Raw genomic sequence first — 22864 nt, 5'->3', positions numbered from 1 at the left:
ACTGTGGTTTCAGTTGGCTAATGTTATTGGTTTGGCTTGGTTGCAAATGTGGAGCTATTGCAAGCTAAGTAAAAATATCAAAATGCTGTCTTGATTTGGTAACATCAGCTAATGCATCCATACACCAAGATTGATCTGGCTGGTAGTTTGACTCATCTGATGTTTACAAATACTTAAGCATGATTCGAAGCCGCCAAATCGTTTCAGTGAATCTAAGTTAAAGCTAGCTGGCGAACCTTAGCTTGCTCACTAACATCATCGCAAGCAAAATATTATTTTCCTTCCGAGGTTGTCACCCCCAAGAACATCATTGTGCCAGATCTGAGTACAACTCTCTTGTGCTTTCTTTCTATCTTTGTCATCTCTGTACTGATAGGCTGGGGTGCTGCCACCATCTTAAGCCTGGAGGATCTGTTTTACATGATGTCACCATGTCACTTCAGTAGAAGTAGTCTGAGCCACAGAGCAACAGTGACTTTCAGCACATACAGTATGCTACTTGTGTGTCAGAGTGTGAGGAGGGTCACATGAATCTCATACTTCAAGCATCAACACATTCTTTTGAGTTCAGACATATAGACAAAATTAATAAGGGTATGTCCCATAACATCAAGCCAGCCATGTCATGGTCATCTTTTTAAGTTTCACTATGACAACTGTTCTGTGAAATCCGGCTGTGATGTGGCAGATGAGTCACTAACCCAACAAAGAACTTCACATCTGCTGCTGAGATCACACTGTGGAAAACAGACTGTGATTTAGAAAGACTTGTCACTGAACGTTACAGTAAAAATTCTTCTGGTTGGTTTTGCCACATCCTTTAGTTACTGATTACTGCTAACAACAAATCAGCAAAAGAGGAAAAAAAAATTGTAATGTCTCAGAATGTACCAAGCCAACTTACCAAAAAAAAAAAGAGAGATCACAATTGTTAGCCTGACGTGATGTGTGCAGCATCTGACATGGGGTTGAACTATTTCCAACTTTTTCTAAATCAGTTCTTGTCAAAGGATATGCAACTTCTGGACGACTCGATGACCAAATTATAGCATACCCCCCCCACCCGATAACTAATTACTGTAGATTTGAAAAGTAACTTGAAAGGCCAACTCATTAGTCACTTGGGCATAATAGCATCACTCATTACAGAGCTTTTACACTGCGAGTAAAGGCAGAGGCAGTGGATACATAACTGCATGGAAACATTGTGTCTTTTCGTGTTCTTGAAACGTTGCACTATGCCCACTTAATGCACCATCATACCAGATGATACAGTAAATACTGCACTTGTTCTGCCTCTGCCACTTCTCAGCGACCCTTCATGTATTGTACACACACAATGAGAAGTTTCTGCATGACTGCAAGAATGCATCACTGGCTGGTAGAAGACCCTATAGAAAGACAACAGTGCTTTGACAAAATGCCCTTTGAGACCATAAACATTGTAACCGATCTTTGAAATATCATGTGTTTGATGCAGCTATTTGAACTAAAGGGCATTCAATAATACTGTCACAAAATAAAATGTCAAAATAACACTATACAGTTTGTTTCTCTGCCCCTACATCCTAGAGGTGAATGTGCACAAGATTAGCGTGCTGTGTTTTATATTAAAATATCGTTAAAAAAATAAGATCTGTCTTTGTATTCAGAAAAAACTCTTCATGATGACGTATTTACTATTAAGTTCCAAAGAAACTGTCTTGTGATTCTTAAGATATTTTATGGCTAAGCCATGCGATAATCAACACATCACAAGCTGACTGGTCGTGCATTCTAGTCTCATTACCAATCTTTACGGTGAGCAAGCATTCACGTCTATTATATCAACAACTATGAAAAATCTTTTCTGACCAACATCCTCATGACAAGGGGATGATAACTTACAAAAAGCTTTTTTTGAAAACTATGACAGAATTTATTACAATTTACACTGTAAAATGTATTGTGAAGGATGGAACCAATAGACATATCGGCACATTTTTTAATGTACTTTCATTTTCCTGAAATGGCTTGACCTGTTGTTCTTGCCAGTAATGACAGCTAAAGTGAGATATATATGACGTAAGTTATGACGTGAATGGGACATTAACATTACTTTTAGTTGGGTATGTTTTGTATTTGTTAAAGGGAGAGTGTGTCATGAGTCAAAATGTTTTTCCATATGTTAACAAGGGGATTATTTTTGCATTAATGTTATCCAATGTTTAAGATGCTCATCTAAAACTAATCTCAGCATTTTAGTGAACATTTTATGACCTGTTCAGTCTTAAGATGTTCATACTTCTCAGACCTCAGTAACTGGCCTGTGTAGTTCTTAAAACTGTATGCTCACAAGCCAGCGAACACTGAGTCTAACACAGTTCTTAAATGCAAACAGTGAATCTGGGACATCAAGCAAATGATTAGCTCAGTTTAACAATGTGTTAGAACAGCAGTGCCCTACATTGATGGTACCTGAAACTAAACAGATTCGTACTTAAACAAAGTGTTGTAAAACTAAAGTAAGTGAGACTAAAGTTCATAGTATGGAATAAAGTAACTCTAACAAAGCATTGTTTGTGTTACTTAATGCTCAAGTCTTCTACATAATAATTAGGTTTCTATTTATATTATCGGAGAATGAAGTGTTTTTCTATACGTTGCACATATTATTGCACATAGACTGGAAATTAATCTGCAGGGTTGCTGGTGTGATGACAAGATTGCAACCTATGGGATGCCAGTTGCATCCATCAACGATATCACAGGAAGTCATTGCAAACAATGGTGTAAACACCCATCTGTCGTGTCAAAAGTGCCAGCTGAATCCCGCTGATATGTTCTCTCCCTTATACTGCCCTGATCTGCTAACAAGGGCCTGGCATTGGCTGGGGAAGCATTTGGCTGTGTTTGTAGCTAACATCAGCATGTAAGGCTGGAGCTAATGAATGTTTGCTCAATGATTAGCACTCTCAAGTCACAGCAAGGATGTCTGGAGTTTGAACCTGACCAATTTCTTTCAGTTCAGCTATAACTGCTATTTACTTAATGTGACCATCTGCAAATTAAAAGGGAAGCTCTTTTTTATGTGTGAAGCTATAACCAGCAGATGTCTGTCCAAAATAATTATATTAGTATCTGAAAAGATGTAAAAATCACATTTGAATTCTCATACCGAAGAAGCAGGTGATCCTTTAGTTTGATAAAGAAAAAATTGCCTTCTTTTTAAAGATATATAAATCATTTAAAGCCAAATGGATTATCTGAAAAATTCATTGTCATAAAGCTGAAAAGTTTCATAATGAAGTTATGTTACACTAGTAAAGAACTACGTAACTAAGAACTAAGAGCAGAGATCTGGACCTGGCCTAAATACAGTTACGAGTAGAAACAGTGAAACATACAAAGTAAAACACATGAGGGGGAAGGGGGGTGAGAGATGATTTTTGACATCAGATCTCTGGAGGTTGATGTGGGTCAAGTGCAAAAGAATAGGCCTAATTAGAGACAGTGTGTGATTGCAATATTGGATCTACCACCTGTGATGAGGTAGAGCATTCCAAGCAGAAACTGAAGAGCATAAAATCACTCACAGGCAATTTACGCCGACTTGAATTACCATATCAGAATATTTGCATGCATTAACAGATAGCTGGCAGAAGAGGCTATGCATGTGTCTAGGCAGATTGGTCATATTTCAGTGCTGGAGGAATTACAGGCCCATGGGCAAATCAGAGGTGATAGTATTAACATCATAATCTTCATCATAATTATAATTTTTGTTATTATTAAAAGTGCTTTTATTTACCATCTGTGTTTTGTCGTGCTCTCCATCCTTCACCATGGAGACAACAACCGGAAAATAGAGAGGGGAGGGGGAGAAAAACAAAAAATAAGAGATATAACTTTCTCAGTGCTACTGTAGGCAGCTCTTTTTGAAATAAATGTCATTTCAGTCTAAGTGGTTGGCATTTGCACCAGCACCACATAATGAAAAAGGTGACATGCTAGATAACAATCAACATTTATAAAACTCAACAAATTATCAGTAGCAGATTGTCAAGTTTAAATCAAGTGTTCATAGTTAGAATTTTACAGCATTGTGGTTTTTACACATTCTTTCTAAAGGAATAGCAGACTCAAATGAGTGTAGAGTAGAAGAGAGGAGAGTAAAAATCCCTTCAGTGTTTCCACTGTCACCACCCGCCACGTTTTAGTCCTGAACTGTTACAGAAGTTAAGGAATCATTTATGTTCACTGCACCACCCTACATTCAGAGTAATGATTGCCCTGTTCAAAGCTTGGTATAAAATAACTGTATTATTTTATTTTCCAAGTTCAGTCTTAGTTACAGATATAAAGGAAACTGAGAGGCAGGGATATTGAATGTAGAAGCATAATGAAAGAAAAGGCTGTCGGTCCGCCAACTGGCACTTGGAAATAACAGATTAGTCATTTCTTTGTATTCAGTACCAGTGTTGAGTCAATAACAAATACAGAGTGGGATATTTATTATTCATTTGGGCCATACCTATCTGTCGTTGATGAATGGAATAATCAGTTAACATTAAGATAGTTCTCAGAAAGCCTTTTCAAGCATCTTTAGAGATAGGTTTACACAGAGATGAAATAAAACAGAAGCAGCGAGAAGCAGAGGGAGATGGAATGCAAGCCGTTAACGCAAATTATAAATGCTGTTTGTCAGGTGCATTCCCGCCCCTCTCGTCTCAAGATTGTCTCAAGGAAATTAAAGCTTTAACCGTTTGCCTGAGAGATAAGAACTGAATACCACAGAAGAAAATATCAAACATTTGTGACGCAAAGCAGAAAAATGCCTCTTTTACAAATTCAAAATACTAGTCCTCTATAAGGCAATACTATGTTAATCTGAAAAGTAACATGGTTAAAAGTTTCCCCAGTTTTTTGTTGTCAAAATTAGTTACAAGTCAGTACAGCTTTGATACAGTAAAAGCAGGAGAGGAGGAGAAGGCGATGATATAAAAGGTCATGTGTAGGCCTCACAAAAAGGCAAGTATGTGAAATGTGTCTACTAAAGCCCAACAGAAACCCTACTATTCCAACCTGACCTTGGATTTTGAAAAATAATTCAATTTGCTGCTGCCTAAGAAAAAAAACACACCAGAGATGTATCACTGTTGTGCAATAGTTTCAAGAGCTGATTTTATGTAAGTCAAATGAAAGAGAAACTTTGGGACAAGATGTACAAAATTAATGGATGCTAACCATTGCTATTAGTTGCACATGTGCAAAGTTGTGCATGCATAATAAAGAATACATGGGCATGAATATGCATATCTGATTATATACTGGCGTAACTGTGGCCACAATTTATCAGTTCAAAATGAAAAACAATTTTTATGCTTTGTCTCAAACTTTGTCCTCACAAAAAAAGTCATGTCTGATTAAGTGACTGATTGATTGAGTGGATAAAGGTAAGGATGAAGGTGCGTGGGACCAACCTTCGACGGCCCTCTTGAAGAACACCTTGCAGCTGCCGCAGGTGACGACCCCGTAGTGGCATCCCGAGGCCTCGTCTGAACACACCAAACAGATCTTATGTGCCTGCCCGCTGGACTTGGTTTGGACCGGCACTGCAGAACTGCTGGTCTCTCCTGCTCTGGGTGACGAGCTGAAATGGTTACATAGAAAGAGAGAGGGACAGAGAAAAACATGTTAATATGAGTAAGCTGCATGCAAATATAAAGATGTTTATGATAAATTCAGAGCAGGCTGCAGACAGCTGGTTTATGAGTATGGACGACCTCAGCAGTATGTTGTGTTGTTGCTGGGAGATAAAGAAAAACCTGAGGACAAATCTGGTTTGCTGTGGGACACATCTGAACTGAAAACACATCAACAATTCGACTGCTCTGCTGTTTGTCTAATCAATGGAGTCTTCTAAGGTAATGGCTTTAATACTCAGAACAATGGTGGTACTGCTTGTAAAGAATGAAACAGTACTGAGCGTCACTGGTTACAAAAACACAACTATATGGCAGGGAAAAGAAGCAGATGACACCACCTCTTTCGATTCATTTATCAATGAATCAACATTTTAAAGAGAAAATATCAAACTTGCTGGCTTCAGCTTAGGACATGTAAGAATTTGCAGCTTATCTTTGTCATTTAATAGAGCAAAGGAAGAGTCTTTGGGTTTTGGACAAAAGAAACAATTTGAAGACATCACTTTCAACACATGAATCAACAATGAAAATACTTGCAGCAGCCTTATAGCCGACTGTCCTCACAAGAAGCTCCCTGATCGCTACGATCACTAATGCTCAATGTGCATGCAAACAGCCAAACCCAGAGGAGCCTATCACTTGCAATGGCTCATTGCAACTAAGCTCCAAATCTCCCAAGCCTCCAATGTTGTTATGATGCACCTTAAAGCCTTGTTTAAACCTCTCTCCGAGGGGTCCTTCATCTAATATTAGACTAAAACTAACACCTGAACTGCTCAAGTAGGCACCATTTCAGGCAAAGTGCCAGCATATACATTGTGAGTGTCAGGTTTAAGGGTCATTTTGTAGCCAAACAGCCTCCAGACCAGTGCTAGACTGACACTGCTGCGTAATCCTTGACAAGTACTTGACTGCATTACAAGGTTTTAAATATTTTCTCCCTCATTTGTTTTGGCAGCACACTACTTGAAATGTATATGGGCATTATGTAACGGAGCTGGCTTGCTAAGCTTGATAATGAGTTTACATTAAGGCATGCAGATATCCTCCCCATTTTCTCTGCTTGCAAGCTACAGAGCCACGTTTGCAAGGCAGGGGCGGGGAGAGGATATAACTGAAGCTTGTTAGTGTCCATTTCACAGACCAGGAGCTGGCCCAAACTGTCTCCCCAAACAAGCATGACCTAAAGTCACAGTTGCCAGCGACTCATGGTCATTGGAAAGACGACACCGGCTTATGCAAATTGGACTGCGGTCAAGGGGGAGTAGAGGTGGTGGATCTTGGACGATGTCTAGCTATGGAGTTTAGCTATAGTTTAACACTGAACTAGCCAAGACCATTTCCAACATATGCAGACAGGTTCAAACAGTAGCGGGATTCAGAAAGCGATGCCAGCTCAACTTCTGGCATTCATCTGAAAAGCATACATTCACACAGTTTTGCAGATGGCACGGAGAACGGAGAGCAGAGAGCTTGTTCCCAGAGTCCGAAAGACCCGCACAGTGATGACATTATCTTGGGAAAATGTGCATCGTCTGAGATGCCAAAACACATAAAGTTCTTCTGAAACTAGGAATGTATTTCTTTTTGCAGTCAAAAATCCAATTATGTTTTGTTGTTTATTGCTGGATCTATCCATTTTTACAAAGAAAAAGCACACGGTGCAACAATAGCAATTAGAAGGGCACCAAAGGCATTAGTTCAAACAAAAATGTGATGAAAAATATAGCGAGATTACAGGTTTAATCAAACAAGAATATACATAACCAAACCGCAGACCTAGAAGGCTGCATGACTAATAACTAAATGACTACACTTTCTCTGAAGTTTATCAAACACACAACTTGTAACAATTCTTTACTCTCCGATCGAGGTACAATATCCGTCTCGACAAAACTGTGACCTAATCTTGAAACCAAAATCCTACACACAAACCTAAACAGTCATTTTCACCTTGTGAACAGAACAACTGATCCTGTAACACTAAAAACTGTACGTACATCACAGACCATGTAAAGCAAGATAGGTTGTGTTATTATTAAATTTTCCCATAATAAGTCTGGAATTTCCCATAGTAATTACATTGTGTGACACTGAAATGAACTAATTCAGCTCACTCCTATCATGCAACACTAGCACTCTGAAAATTTTGGCAGATGCTTTCTAATATGTACTGGTCTTAACTTTGGCTCATCACTTCTGGCAGTAGTAGGATATTTATAGAAGCAGTCGTCTCTGAAGCCCCTTTATGAGGAGTACGGTTTCCTCCAGCTATGCGCTCATCTTTCTGGCTCTCTCATTACTTGTCAACTTAAAGTGGCTATGGCTGGAGATGCTGCAAACACTAATTATCGGGCAGAGCTTGACCTGTGATGGCTCTCTCGGGGTTGCTGAGCCACCTGAGAAAAAGACAGACTGTCAAGTGGAGCAGGAGTTCATATGACACTAAGTCAAACAAGTGTAAGCATTTAAATGGTTTAAATTTGCTTTAACTACTTGAGATTAGAGGTTTTAATAACTACATATGCACTGCAAGACTACATTTACAGTAGTTTCTGTTTACTATGTAGTAATATTTACTGTATGTGAATTATTATTTCCTCTTGCTTTTGATAGCCAGTTTTAACCTCTGAAAGTGTGTTACAGTGTTACGTTACACAGTTCCACTCTAATCTGTTCCTAAATGACTTCAAATGCTGGTAATGTTAAATAACCACAGGGTGGTGTTTGAATTAAGCATTTATAACTCCCACCCCCGCCCCTGCTCCAGCTCACATGCTCCTCCCATCTCTGAGCCAACAAGTGTGGCTCTGAGCCACGCAGCACAGATTCAAGCCTCATTAGGAAGGCCTGCACACTAGGGCACAAGTGCAATAAATGTCCACTTACTCTCCCTCTCACACACCATGCATGACCTGTGTGTGAGTAAGAGCACATCACCAACAACTGCACACAATGATTAACACGTATAAAAAACAGAGGTGTAACAATCCAACAAACACACCCGCACACACAGTCACCAATGTTTTCTAAAGTGCACTTGGACAGAAGACATGAATAATAACATAGAACAAGGGTTGGAGTACACTGCCCTTTGCTCCACCCATACTGTGCTTAGCGCATGTGCACACACACATGTGTGTGTGTTACTACACAGGATTGGCTATATCAGTTAAGCACTGAGTTTTATAAAAGGCAACTGTAACAAAAATCTAAGCCACTGTTTACACTCTGAGGCATGCTGCCAGTCACTTCCTTTAATACTTTACTTCCAAGCAATAAATTACGTGAAATCTTGCTGTAAGCAGACCCTGTGTGCCTGAAGGATTTTGTTAAGAATGTACAGTCCTCTCTATCTTTACATGAACAGTATATTCACAGGCAGCATACAATACACCCATGGATATCAATTTTGACTTTCCAATGACTAAGTCTGGAAGTCAATATTGCCTCCGTTGTATTGCATTATTGGTAAGTAAAATCCAGTCATTAGGATGTTGATTTTCAATTAATTACATAAGCATTTGATTTACTTCACAATAAAATCAAACCTGAGCAGATCTACAAGTCATGAATGTGTTTTACATTTTCTTAACGACATAGCATTACACGATGAGGCAGTGGAAAAGACAGATCAGCACTAATGACAGTCCGCAACAAACAAAGCGCCTGTAGCGACTGAAGGGAACTGGGCTGACCTACTGTCTCGCTGGGGAATTGTATACCCAGTGACTACAGTGGGAACCCGAGGATAGTTTTTCCATTAAGATCAAAGCTTTTATAGGCTAATGTGTGGGAGGAGAAAGTATGACATGAGCATTGGGAGAAAGATCTGCAGTATGAGAATATTCATAGTGCTGAGGTTTGACGCAAACATGGAAAATGATGGACTGTGCCAAACTCATAGCAGACATTTGGGAAAATGAAAAGGTTTCTAGCTTGCTTTACTTAGAAAAAGTCTTGTAGCTGTTAGCTACAATTTGATAACTAAATTACAATATGATAAGTAAAGGAGAGCTACGTCTAAAACCATTAAATTCAAAAGTAACGTTTTCTTGTTTTCTTAATTTAGCTGTACAGCACGTTTGATGACAACCACAGCTGTTTGGAAGGCTTGTTTCTGCTTATGATTTGCAGCTCTACAGTTTTTCCTAAAGGCCTGAAGTTCTACCATGAACCATTTGCTTCTGAAAAGCGCTTTTATTGAACAAAGTGTTCTTTGTAAAACTAAGGGGAAAAAAACATAGAAGAAAGAGCTCTTCAAGGTTTGTTGAAAGCATTGGTGTTAAAAATCTTCACCCTAAAATATTCAAACATCTACCCTTGTTTCAAATCGTATTTTTAAATGTACATGTTAGGATTGGGATGGTTTCTGCCAGTTCAGTCCAGTGCATGAGCTTAAACTATTTGTCGCCACTGTCGACCCTTCAATGACATTCAACAAAGGAGAAAAGAATTCCTCTAAACACAAAAGTAAAGTACAGCTGGTGTCAGGATATGTAAACATCCCATCACGAATGGTTAAAAGCAGCACCAAAATGACTATTACCAATGTAGGACACCATGTTCTGAGCAGATCCTTACAACTGATTACAAACTAAAACACTAACAAAAAAGAAGAAGGTTTACATTTCGGAATAAAATACTCAGTTCTGCACTAAGGTATGATGGGAATTAAGGTAGGTGGAGAACTATCAGCATGCAGCTAGTTAGCTGGATCCTCAGGATAGCCAATTAGCTGTGACGGTATGGATGGCATGTATCCCTGCAGGAACACAGTTTACACCCCCCATCATGAAAAAAAAAGACTGAAGGACTTTGTTAATACTGCTGTAAGAGTAGAGTGGCTATTCAATTCCCATGAGGCCTTGAGCTGAGTCTGTCAGCCAATCAGAGGCAGTGTTCCTAACTGGGCATGTGTGACAGCTCTGTTCTCTAACACATGGTGCAGTGCAACTTAAGACTGAACCTACAAAAAAACTTCTGGTGATGACGGTATGGAACCCTAATTTGCAGCAGGCTTTACATGAAAACGCTACTGCAGTCATACGGTTATCATCACAGCCATACCACAGGGTGGCAAACAACTTTCATTGCTATGCTAATGAACCCCAGTCTCCCAGGGTAAACATATGTATGAACTAATAAAGCTACAGAAAATCAAGGATCTTGCTCAAGGTCAGTCAGGACCTAACACTGATTGATACAAAAGGTCATACACCGTCCAAATTGCCGAAAGTCTAAAATCTAAAGCTGCTGTCCCCCTGATAAATCCTAAGCTCCACCAGAACTGTCTATATATCATTTTAGAAGCTTTAATTCCGGTTTCTTCTGTCGTGTTTATAACTACAGTTTTTAGATTTGCTGCTTAAATGTGCCTCGATTTTGGTGTAGAGACAGTCCTACATGCAGGGACACATGCAAAATACTAAAAACAGCACCTTTAATTAAAGTAGATCCTTAAAGAAAACACTCATGCCATACATCTAAGCTTATGTCAAGCCAGATCTTGCTTTCCCATTAAAGTTAACCTGATATTTTGGCATGTGATTGCTATTAGCTTCACGCTTAAAAGAAAAGAGCATTTGTGCTGTGAAATGGTGAAATGAATTATGGACTGCATGTGCAGGTGCACAGCTGTCCATGGTACTGAAACAGAGGAGATTAATTGATAGACAGGAAGGTAAACACACTTCACTTAGTTCAATCTCCCCTTTCCTGCTTGTTTTTCATGGTTGTAAACACAAGTTTCAGCTTTAATGCCAGAATAGCAATCCACAAACAAAAAAGAAATGACAGAGAGTTTCATACGCCTCCCATTGATGATTCTGAGTGACTGCTATGAATGCTGTGAATGATTAATGTACATAAACAGCTTTGCTTGTAATGACAGTTAAGTTGTTTTCAATTTTAATAGCACCTAGGCGTTGTCCAGTGCTACAGGCTCAATGAATTTTTGATGTGTTAACTGGAGCTGGAGAACGTTTCTCTCTCCCTGACCACCTGGAACAGCACACTGTCTGTGTTTCAGGACCTTCTGGCTTACAATTTTAAGCACTATTCATTCATCCAAACAACACATAATAAGGAAATCACCTGCACACAATGCTGCATGCTGTTTCACATAATCTAAAAGGCAATGTTGTCTACAGGACAGCAGCACAGGTTCTGCTCATGTGGCGCTGATGCACTTGACATCACCTTTGTTTCAGCAAGCTTGAGTCCAATTAAATAGTTTTATGATTTAAGGGGGGATATTTAAATGCAAATATTGATTTCATTTTTTGCTTGTTCGTTTGTTTTTAACTAAAAATCATCTATGCCTAGACAAACAACAAGCCAGTGCCATTCTGCAAATGAATACTCTTAGAGTTGAAGGACAGGTTTATTCAGTCTTTTCTGCTGCCATTATTATGTGCCCATACTCCTACTGGTCTCACTGGACCCTGCATTACTTTGTTGTTTGTAGAGGGCTCATGATTCATCTGTTGTAGCAAGAGGACCTTGATCTTGTCTTTTTTTCTCTTCTCTCTCTTTTCAATGTCACCATTGCTGGAGATTACATTACAACTTAATGTGTCTTGTCTGTCCTATCTGTCATAATACAGATTCCACAGCCTCCATCATTTTTTTCAAGCCCATCAAAAATTGTTTCCTTGTCCTCAATATATAATATATAAGATTCAACAACTGCTTACATCTTCTGTAAAATCCAATATGGTTCTTTATAGGATCTTCAGAACACAATGTGATTACAGGTGAAATCCTTAAAGAAACTCTATGTTTAAAACTAGGTTTAGGTTCTAGATGAAACCTTTGGAATATAAAAGGTTCTCAGCAGAAGCCCTGATAAGTTCTTGTCACTTCTCTTAGGAGGTCGAAAGGTTTGGGACAGAACCCTCAGAAAGGGTTCTGGTCAAAACATTTCACAGATGGCTCAACAGTAGAACCCTCAGAAAAGGTTCCAGGTAGAAGTTTTATATGATGTTCTACCAGAAACAAAGCAGGGCTGTCCTGTGAGGACAAGGCAAAGAACCCTATATGGTTTTAGTTAGCGCTTTCATTTCTAAGAGTGTGAGTGGGCAGAAACGAAATATTTTGACTTTGCTTATTCCAAGCACATTTATCTGAACAGTTATGTGTTCATGTCAGTTACTGTAAAACATTGTTATCTTGTTTTATGTCGACCTTTGCACACAAAGAACATCCACCATGTTCTGCCTACTCACTGGGTTCTGTGAAAGGCCAACCATTATTGGAAACCCAAAGAGGAGACGGTTTGATGTACATTCAAAAGGAAAAACATGACATTAATCACATTCACGTGGTCTTCATTGCACACACTCAACTTTCAGACAGGGATGATATTTATTGAACTGGGTGCTTATTTGATTCAGTGTTCATTTCAGTGTCTTGAAGAACTGCACATCTCAATGGCCTCTAATAACAGAAAAGCTAATGCATAAACAAACAATTGTATGTGACAAATTCTTCAGATACGTTTCATTTTTTGTAACGCAATAATTAAAACAGGTGCAATGAAATTATTTGGCAATACTGTGTGGCCTTATTGCATCAATCCATTATGTAAAACAAGAAGAAAAATCTGTTCTCTGATTTTTCTTTATCTTTATTGCGTAATTTCACTGTTTTACTGTACTTTTCCCCTTCCTGTCTTTCCTCTCACTTCCTCTCATCCGTCTCTCTCATGGACTCTCTCTCTCTCTCTCTCTATCGTTGCTCATTCCCCTCTTGGTCCTTCTTCCTCTTTTTTCCCCCTCACACCGCCTCATCTGCCAAGGTTATATAATATTCATGTTACTGCTGCTAGGGCAGACACCTCCTCCTTCCCCCACTGCCTCTCAGCCAATCCAGTGTCACTACTGGCTGAAGTATGGAAGAGCTCAGGCGAGTCATGGGATTATCCAACTCACCTAACCGAAGCTTGCATGTGTGTGTGTGTGTGTGTGTGTGTGTCCATGTGCATGTTTGCATGTATTTGTGTGTGTCAGCGTGGTCGTTGAATTACTGAGTGGAGCCTTTGGTTGCTAGAGAGTAGCACAGTTATAAAGCTACCCTTGTTTGAGAAATCATCATGTGATTGTGTGATGGCTCCCTCTTTTCTTCTATCTTTTCCTCCCACTCAACTCCACCCACCCGCCCTTCCTCACATCTGAGTGTCTACATCTCCTACACAGTGCTGTCACTTCAATTATCAATTCATAACATCGCGCTATTCTTTCTTTATCCTCCCGCGTAGCAGTTTTAGTTACTTGCAACTATCCACATAGCATATTTTCTCCTGTGAAGAACACATTCAGACGTGACTCACCGGGAAATTTACAACATTTACAGTTCGTTCAAAGTTCTAGTCAGATTACCTGGGCGGGACATTGTGGCCACTGATTTATGATGAAGCAAAGGTGGCAGAGGGTTGTTACAGAGCTGCAAAACCTGTTAGTGCAAATTATGTGGTTGCACATATCCTTTCAAGTGTCAGCACTGGTATCTTTTTAAACACAACTGTTATCTTTAATCTTGTGCTTCACAAATTCTCGCCTAAACATATTAAAACTTAAAGGTGACAGATAAGAAAACGATGTTGTTATGTATATGGGTGCATTGGAAAATCAAGTTTGGAGGACTTGTTTGCTGAGGAAATAAAAATTTCATTCTATTTTGTTTGACAACATTTACTTTAAGTTCATCCATGACTGCTCAGACTCATTAGAAATCAGATGTAAATTGCATCTTACACTCTTATCAACTATTTTGGCGTGGGAACTTTTTCATCTCAGGCAGCAAATGTGTCCACTGGGTCTTTTTAGATAAGTGAAAGCCAGAGTGAGTCAGGAGATTCAGAATGCAGCAGAAGTGAAAGCCCAAAGAGGGAATAAAAGACAAGTTCATAATTCAGATGAGTAACTTTCTTTCTGTCGCGCACAGAGTGACAGCTAATGTTTGTGCCATCCCACTACTGTTTTTCAACACATTTACTGTCTCTCGCTCTGTCTCATTTGCGTTCTGAAATACACTGGCATATATGCTCATAAAAAACATTACCAAGCAGCCACGGCATCATCTCATTAACAGTAATTTCCACTGTGAGTGGCAATGAACTAAGAAACTTCCAATTCTTCTTCTGAAATAATTCAGTTAATGCACCGTCATTTTCTTTTCATCAGACTACGACCCAGTTTCCGCATTTGAGCTAATGTATGTACGCCTTGTGCATTCGCAGCGCTGTGTTCACAAAGCTTAGGCTAGAACAGATGCCACACAGTGTAAATCACAGCACAGTAAAAATTAAAAATACAGTTAAAAAAACAAAAAACCATGCAAATCAAGTTAAACGTCCCGAGTACCGACGCTTTTCAGAGTCATCATTTGCTGCCATTTCTGCGGTTGTCTGCCATTCAGCAAAGCAGAAGGATGACTCAACATATAAATAAACCACATAGAGATATACAGAGTGCTCCGGGGATTCAATATGTGTCGTCTTTCTTGAAGCAGATAAGAATAAGAGAAAATGAAGCTTCAAAACTTGGAGTGACCTGCCTTCAGGGCTGTACAATAATTTAATCTGTTTATTTTTTTTCTCAGTGCAGTCGTGTACAAAAGGACACTGTGGATGTTGAGGATACTGTTATACCAAATTATGTTGTCAAAACTGATGATAACAAGCATATTGCATTTAAAAATAAGGTTATGAAACACAATATGGTATATTTGAGGATTGCTCAATATCAGGTCTACATAGTGTTATCTTGCTGTTCGATATGATCAACATCAGGGTGCTTTTGCTCAGGTTTATTTACTGTTACTGTGATGTTGATTTTAGACATGCAGCATCGCCAGGCTCAGGCGTCTCTTCACACAGCTTCAGTTCTAGACAGCGAGTCAAAGTCAAGAATGTGAGCAGGCAGAGCAGATCAGCCCAGAAAAGAACAGATCACAGTTTAAGATACAGGCAAGTGCAAAGTGTGTTAACAGGACAGACAGCGAGGCCTTGTTCCATAACTTTGATGCACAAGATAATGTCCTGAACAGAAGAGAGCAGCTGAGAGCAATGGGAGGCACGACTTCTGCGGCTCCTCTCCGAGAAGGGTGCGGTTTAGGTTAGACGAGGTCACATGTTAAATCCCTGGAGCGTAGCTATGCTGTATTGGAATGTGGAGCTTTGCAGGAAATTGGGCCACATGGCGAAGACCACAGGGAGCAGAATGAAGGGCAATGGCACAGTCTTTCAAGTTTATCCCTGCTTAAAACAATGTGAGTTCTGTTCCACAACACTGTAAAAGTATGCTTAGCATGAAGCTTTGAAAAAATAAAAAAAAAAGACTTCCCGTGTTTTCTGGCTGCATACATGTCCTGTAGCCGTAGCTATTTCAAGTTGTACTCTGCCGTTCTTACAAAAAAAACAGCATGAATTTGTGGTTATGGATATTGAAATGAAATCTAGACTAAAATAATACTGTTCTGAGCAGGTAGATTTCCCGGAGTTCAAGGAAACACTGAAGACAATTTTTTTTAAAAAAAAAAAGAAATGACTGATTTGCTACTGAAACTATAACTGCAATGGTTATTTCTTTAATCAAGCAGGGGTTCGACCCAAAATTCTATTCTGCTAATTGATCAAATCGTCATTTTCTACATAAATACTACCAAAAAATCTCTAGCTCCTGCTTTTCAGATGTGAATATTTCCTTGTCTTTTAAGTCTTCTAAGATATTAAACTGAATATCTTTAGGTTTTAGGTTCGACGGTCTTGAACAGAAAAATCAGACATTATCACATTGTGGCAGCCAATTTTTAGCTGTTGCGATTATTGTAACCAAACATTATTATCTTTTATTAACCAGAAGAATTAATAAAAAGTCTCTAGAAAGCAGGAAAAATTTTGTATGAACCAATAATGGCATAATAGTAGCTTCAAGTACGGTGGGTGAGAGGAGGGGTGTTCAGCTGGTCACAACCTGTAACTACACCGTTACCGTTACGGCACTAAATCTTACATACTGGACATTTATAGTGAACAGTTTCTGTTCTGTACCAAGGCCGTCACCCCCATTTATCTACAGCATGGACTTTAAAACAAATGATCAGCATAATTTGCAGCGAATGTTTGACCGGTGTCTCATGAGGTGGGGGACTCGACTGACTCACCCAGCCACAAAGTGTAAATGGGTGGGGACCCTTATCCAGGATGATTCTAACACTGCTGTAATAAAGACTCTGTGTGTGTGTGTGTGTGCGCGTGTGTGTGTGAAGAGAAACTTCGATTGGTCCCTGCAGATTCGATTTGCTGCTGACACACTGTGTATCTTAAATCAGATAGATGGCCAGGGCCTAAGGGTACACAGCACCCATTTCCCCTGGTGCCCTGATGTAATTAGCTTTCATTTAGCACTTTAATGCTGTGGCCCCCCACAAATTACCCACAAGAAAGTCTTCTCTCCCCCTTTCACCCACTCTCTCTCCGTCTCTCCATCTTTCTCACACAACATCGAGCTGAAAGATAAGATGACTTTCTTCTCTCGCTATTCATAAGCCCTATAATTTCCATTAAAACACTCTTAATGTCAAAACGCTGTCCTACAGAAGCATGTAAGCCAGCATCAATCACATAACAGAAAGTTTTCCAAACTATGTAAATATTCATCAAGTCTATAAACATGTAAATCATGAGATATAATCATGCTACTGTTAAAGGGAAGAGACTTCTACCTAAAAGTTGACCAGTATGGGGTAAAACTTAAAGTCTCTCTTCAAAACAAAAACACAGGAAGTTGCCCAAACACATTCTAGTTAACAATTATGCTAAAGTACAGCTACATGACTTAGTTAGTCAGTCATTAGAGATTTCAAACTCATAACCCCCATGAAGCAAGGAAACACATTAAGGAAGAAGCATTTTAAAAAGTAACTGGCAATCTATTATGAAGGCTAAATAAAGAAAAAGGGAGTGGAAGGGAGTGATGTGAAGAAAATTCATTCCACCGTTTGGCCTACATTTACTGACCTAAAGCACATAAAAGGTTTCAACATACAACACAGCAGTAAATGAGGGCTGGAGCTGACAAAGTGTTGAATGTCAGACTGCTGTCAGACAAAATACAGCAGAAGCTGAAACTCGATATGCACGACCAGTATCACCCTGAGGTCCGGTCTGACACAGATTATGAAAATAAGCGTTCTGAGAGAGAAAGCAGCGAACGAACACTATTGGCTGCTAACACTGAACGAACATACACTGACGACATCGGCTTCCATCATTGAATTGGCATTACTGTATATTGCTGCCCGCTAGCAACCAATGAATAGAATTGGTACTGACCTCGACCACAGTGTGGTTAAAATTGATTTTTTTTTTTCCCTGTATTGTATCTCTGCTGGGATTATATACGTTAATGCTGTTACATTCCTGTGATTTCCAGTGGGGTCAGTGTGTGGACAGGCCAATACCCTACAGCGTTCTGGTGATTAGCATTTTCATTAAAACACTTACTGAGCAACTTTACAGAGAGGCAAGTATGTAGAGCCCAAAGTGTTAGAGCCGCTAGAGATGACTCCGCTGAGCTAAGGCCCACAGTAGTCAGTATTGTGGTCTCTGCACGGTGCAAAACAGGTCACACAGAGGAGTAGTCATGAAAGCAAGTGGGCAGGAAGAGCCAACAGGCAAGAATGCATAGAAAATGCTCACAGCAACAGCCACGCTGGCCCAGGAAAGCGGTGACAACTGCTGAGTAATGGAGGGTTAAATTTACATACGCCCACCATCTCTGTCTGCAAAAAGATTAATGAAGTTGAAGATGCAAACTGCGTTCTGCTGATAGACAGGGAGAAAGCAATGAGAGTGCAGGAGACGGGCCGTAAAGGCGTGGTAGCACAGGGCACTGCACAAGGCTGTTTATCGAGAACTGGGGTGGGTTCCATATAATAACCAAAGATTTGTTGAGGAATGTGCTTTTCAATTTTGTTTATTCTATTTCTGGTGATGCATCAGTGCCGATGTAATACAGCGGAACAGTGGTAGTGTTTACAAGTGTGTCTAAGCTTTCAACGGTGCTACTGTGAAATGTAAGCGCTCTGCCAAACTTTCCAGTCATGGAGAATTAATTCTAAGGTGACCAAGCATTAACTGCAGCATGGAAGGAGACAGCAGTGTGATATGCAGTCAGACAGCACTCGAGCACTGAAGGCTAACACGTCCAGCTGGAGAAATTGTACACAGAGTGATAAAGAATGTATACATTTCTCATCATTTTATAAAGGATTGCAAAATATTTGGTCACTAATGACCATCGGCTTAGGTTCATGACAACTAACTCAAAAATTATGGAAGGAGAGCTGGGACTGGTTACAGGAGAATAAAAATCTGATTATATAAGAATATATAAAATCTAAACACTCCCAGTCGCTGTACTGTTGTGATACATAAGCTCCCCTGGGATCTGATCATTGTACCCAATACGATTCAACTCCAATTTTGAGATTTATCCCTTATCAGCAACAGAACAGAAAAACCTGGCAATCAGCTACAGGATAACATCAAATGATCAGAGAAGAGCATGACACACTGCCAGCTGTTTCAGGTGCAGTATGCACAATTTGATATATTTTAATTCTTTCCAAAACCTGCATGGCAGTGTGGCTGAAAGTAAAGACTGATTGACAAGTACGCAATTTTCAGGTGCTGCTGCAGATTGGAAAATTATTTCCTTCAAACTGTACTCCCACTCCAAGCAATTCCCAACATAATCCATCGTATTTTGAACAGACATGGTGTTACAAACAAAAAAGTAACAAAAAGTAACATTTGCCTTTTGCAACATAAAACAGCAAACTATTGAGACGTGTCAGTATAAACAGGTGTGTATGAAGCACAGAGCAAAGTTTTGCTGAGCAGGCATATGAACAATGCAGATGTGAAGTGGCAGAGCCATGACAAAGTAAATATTGTTTATATAGAAATACAGATCAACAGGAGCTTATCAATGAATTTTCAAATCTAAATTATGGCAGCATTTTGGTGTAATTAATTTTTCAGATCTGTACTGACGTAGTGTAGGAACACCATTAATCTATCAAGTTGCTGGCATGATGAAGTGTTTCCACTGAGGTGTGACTACAGGGGTCGTATTCAGTTTGCACACGCTGTTCGGTGTAATTTGATTTGTTCATTTGTTCCACCAGACAGTTGTTGACAACACTTCAAAGTCCACAACAATCATGATATCCCTGCAATCATACCTTGTAGGGACTTACAGAGACCTTTATTGTGTAATATGTTAGTAGTTAGCTTTAAAAATTCAGAGAAAAAAAAAGAAATTATCATAAAAAAACAATAATGAGACATTCATCCTTATTAAAATCCTGAAACTTGGTGCAACTCTGTGTCTTCATGACTAATCGTGAATTTTTCTTCCTGTCGACTGTTCTGTAACAGACTTATTTATAGCTGACAGTAATACAGGCCAGAGTGGCTAAGCAGCCGAGCACAACAGAAACAAAACAACTATGCACAGCTCCGCCAGCCTGCAGGCAAAGCAGCATCGCAGGAATCAAAAACCTAATGAAAAAGGGAAACACGGCGGAAAAACAGATAAGGTCAGGTGTAAAAAAAAACATTGCTAATCTGCATAGGCATACACATTCATATATGCATGCACGTTTGATTTGATTCGATCCCACACGGAGCCTTCACCTCAACGCCATCCAACACCTTTGGGATGAACTGGAGACAGCAAGCCAGGACTTTTGGTCCAACACCAGTGCCTCACCTCACAAATTCTCTACACTGTGAATGGGCAAAAAAAATCCCACAGAAACACAAAATGTTGTGGAGAGCCTTCTCAGAAGAGTGGAAGCTGCTAGAGCTGCAAAGCTGTCTGTGTATTTAGAACGTGATGCCATCAAAGTCCCTGTTGGTGTAATGGTCAAGTGTCCAAATACTTTTATCCATATAGTCTATGCACAGACAAATCCAGCACCCTTATAAAACAATAATTATATCATAATGTATTTGTGAAATAATCAGATTTTTATTCATACTGAGTTTATAGGTTCTGCCTGCAGCACATGCTGGTACAATTCGAATTCTCCTCATATTATTGGGCAGGACAGAAAGAGACACTCTCACCCTGAATTCATAAGGGCTCAACACTACTTTTATTTGGCTATTCTGGTTTTAATGCACATTAAGGTCGCCCTCTTTCCTTTCACCACACTCACACATGCACACAGACAAACATACAACAATAAAGACCAATCATTAACCCAGAAGAAGTATGCTAAATATGTCTGCAGGAGCCTCTTATCCATTCCTCCTCCAGGTTAAAAAAAAAAAAAAAACAAGGGCAAAGAGGTGTGTATTTCCATGAAAGAAGAGGGAAGAAGGAAAGTGGAATCTCCCGCATGAGGTTAAAAGCAAGAGTGGAGATGAGACGAAGGAGTAGAGAGTGAAAAGAAAGCATACTCGCAAAGATAAGATTAGAGAAATAAATTAGGGGGGAAAAGACAAGATTGCACGCATTTTTCCCCTGATTTCACAACTAATGATTTCATAAACAGTAACGCGCTGTTACGGTCTTATTCAAAGACAACCAGTGAGTGATGTTACAGAAAGAGGAAAGAGCAGGAAGGGAAGATGAAGAAAAAGGAGGGAGAACAACGTTAACTGAAACCGCAGATCTCAACTGAGATCATATCATAAAAGGCAAGAACCAACAGCGACTTGCCTCCCTCGCCGACATTTCAGTTTCTTATGAGAAAGCCAGTGGAACAGGAGTCTCAGCGCTGATCTTTGTTCCTGCCTTCAAATGTTAGCTGTCGCTCAGGTGAACTCACTGACTGATATAAAAAGAGCAGGGAGGGAAAAAAAAGAGCTTGATAAGTGCTCTGGAGAGGTGATTCAGTTGGCTCCACTCCTATTATTGTTATCTAAACAACCACACATATAGCAGCAGCAGCAGCATCAAGTTAACAGCACGTCGGGAGGAAATTACCTCTGCATGTTTGCTGGGATCATTTTTATAAAAAAGAAGAAGAAAAAAATTGGTTTGATATTTGATTCCCAAAAGGATGGTGCTGGCTCAAAAAAGCTTATGTAAGGAGCTAACATAAATGAAGCCAGCGGTGCTCAGCAACGATCTTCAAAAAGACAGACCTCCCACTCCTCATTTCACGAGCACATCCACTGCTGAGAAATGTGTAAAGAATTGAATTTTTTTAATTTCTTCTTTTTTCTCCTTTTTTGACTGTACTTTAATGGATGATATGTGGGATGAAGGTTAAGATCCTTTTTTCTTCTTTCAGTCAGCACTTAATTTTCTGTTGTCAGCTGACCTAAGTGAGCTTTGACGGGTGCTTTTGCAGTTAGCACAGTTTCAATTATTTGTATTTTTAGGATGAAATGTCATTTTGAGAGTAGCTTCCGTATAGTCAGTGATTTCTGAGTGAAACAGGAAAGGCAGACAGGGCATGGCACCGCGAAGAAATCCGATTTGAGCGTTGAAAAGTGAGTCAAACACACATCCAAACAGCTAGCTGATTAATGATTCTGTGCTGGTTGAAGCTGGAGACTGATTGACGAGTGGATGTCATGTTATTGTTGGTTGAAAGTGAATCGTCTAAGCCTGCGGAACAACACATCACATTTTGTTTTACAGGAAGAAAAAATATCATGGATTTTTTTTTTTTTAACGTACTGGTAAACAGGTGCACAACATAATCAGCAATGTGATTTTTCATTTCACCTTCAGTTCATTTACAAACAAAAAAACCTGCAAATCAGGTTTATCAGGCCTACAATAACTCCCACGTGCTGTGACTGACTGACAGAGTTATCAATAATGATATGGAAACAATAAGCTCAGGCTACTGATACAATGCTCATTTTGTGACCTTTTAGAACTTTGTTTCAGTGTATTGTTTTGGACATTTCAATATCATAAACAACAATAACTTAAATTGTGTGAGGCAGAGCAGTCTAATTATCAGCCTTCTTGATTAAAAGTTTTTCTCTCATGCCTTTAACCCTGTCCATTAGTGGTTTGTGTCTTTGATGTCTTTTACACGCCCAGCTGTAGTCAACATGTCATTCACCCAGACAGCCATTCCTTTTTTATACGTAATACAGCTGACGGCAGAGTGTAGCTCAAGTACTTTACAAAATT

General features: G+C 39.5%; 1 protein-coding gene across 2 annotated transcripts in view; it reads right to left on the bottom strand.

The window, feature by feature from the left end:
• The window catches only part of LOC124070471 (glucocorticoid receptor-like), a 57207-nt gene that overhangs the window by 12557 nt on the left and 21786 nt on the right, over nucleotides 1–22864 (bottom strand). The window contains exons 3-4 of one of the 2 annotated variants that reach the window (XM_046410399.1): nucleotides 5463–5632; nucleotides 3791–3817 (exon numbers count right to left, since the gene is read on the bottom strand). In XM_046410399.1, the coding sequence (XP_046266355.1) occupies nucleotides 3791–3817; nucleotides 5463–5632 (197 nt within the window). The remainder of the gene's footprint in view (nucleotides 1–3790; nucleotides 3818–5462; nucleotides 5633–22864) is intronic. The other variant, XM_046410400.1, reaches the window with a different exon arrangement.

The sequence above is a fragment of the Scatophagus argus genome, chromosome 14 (genome assembly GCF_020382885.2).
Source record: "Scatophagus argus isolate fScaArg1 chromosome 14, fScaArg1.pri, whole genome shotgun sequence".
In the NCBI taxonomy this organism is placed as follows: domain Eukaryota; kingdom Metazoa; phylum Chordata; class Actinopteri; family Scatophagidae; genus Scatophagus; species Scatophagus argus.
Note: the sequence above shows the minus strand (reverse complement) of the source record. Positions and strands in the feature narration are given on the sequence as shown.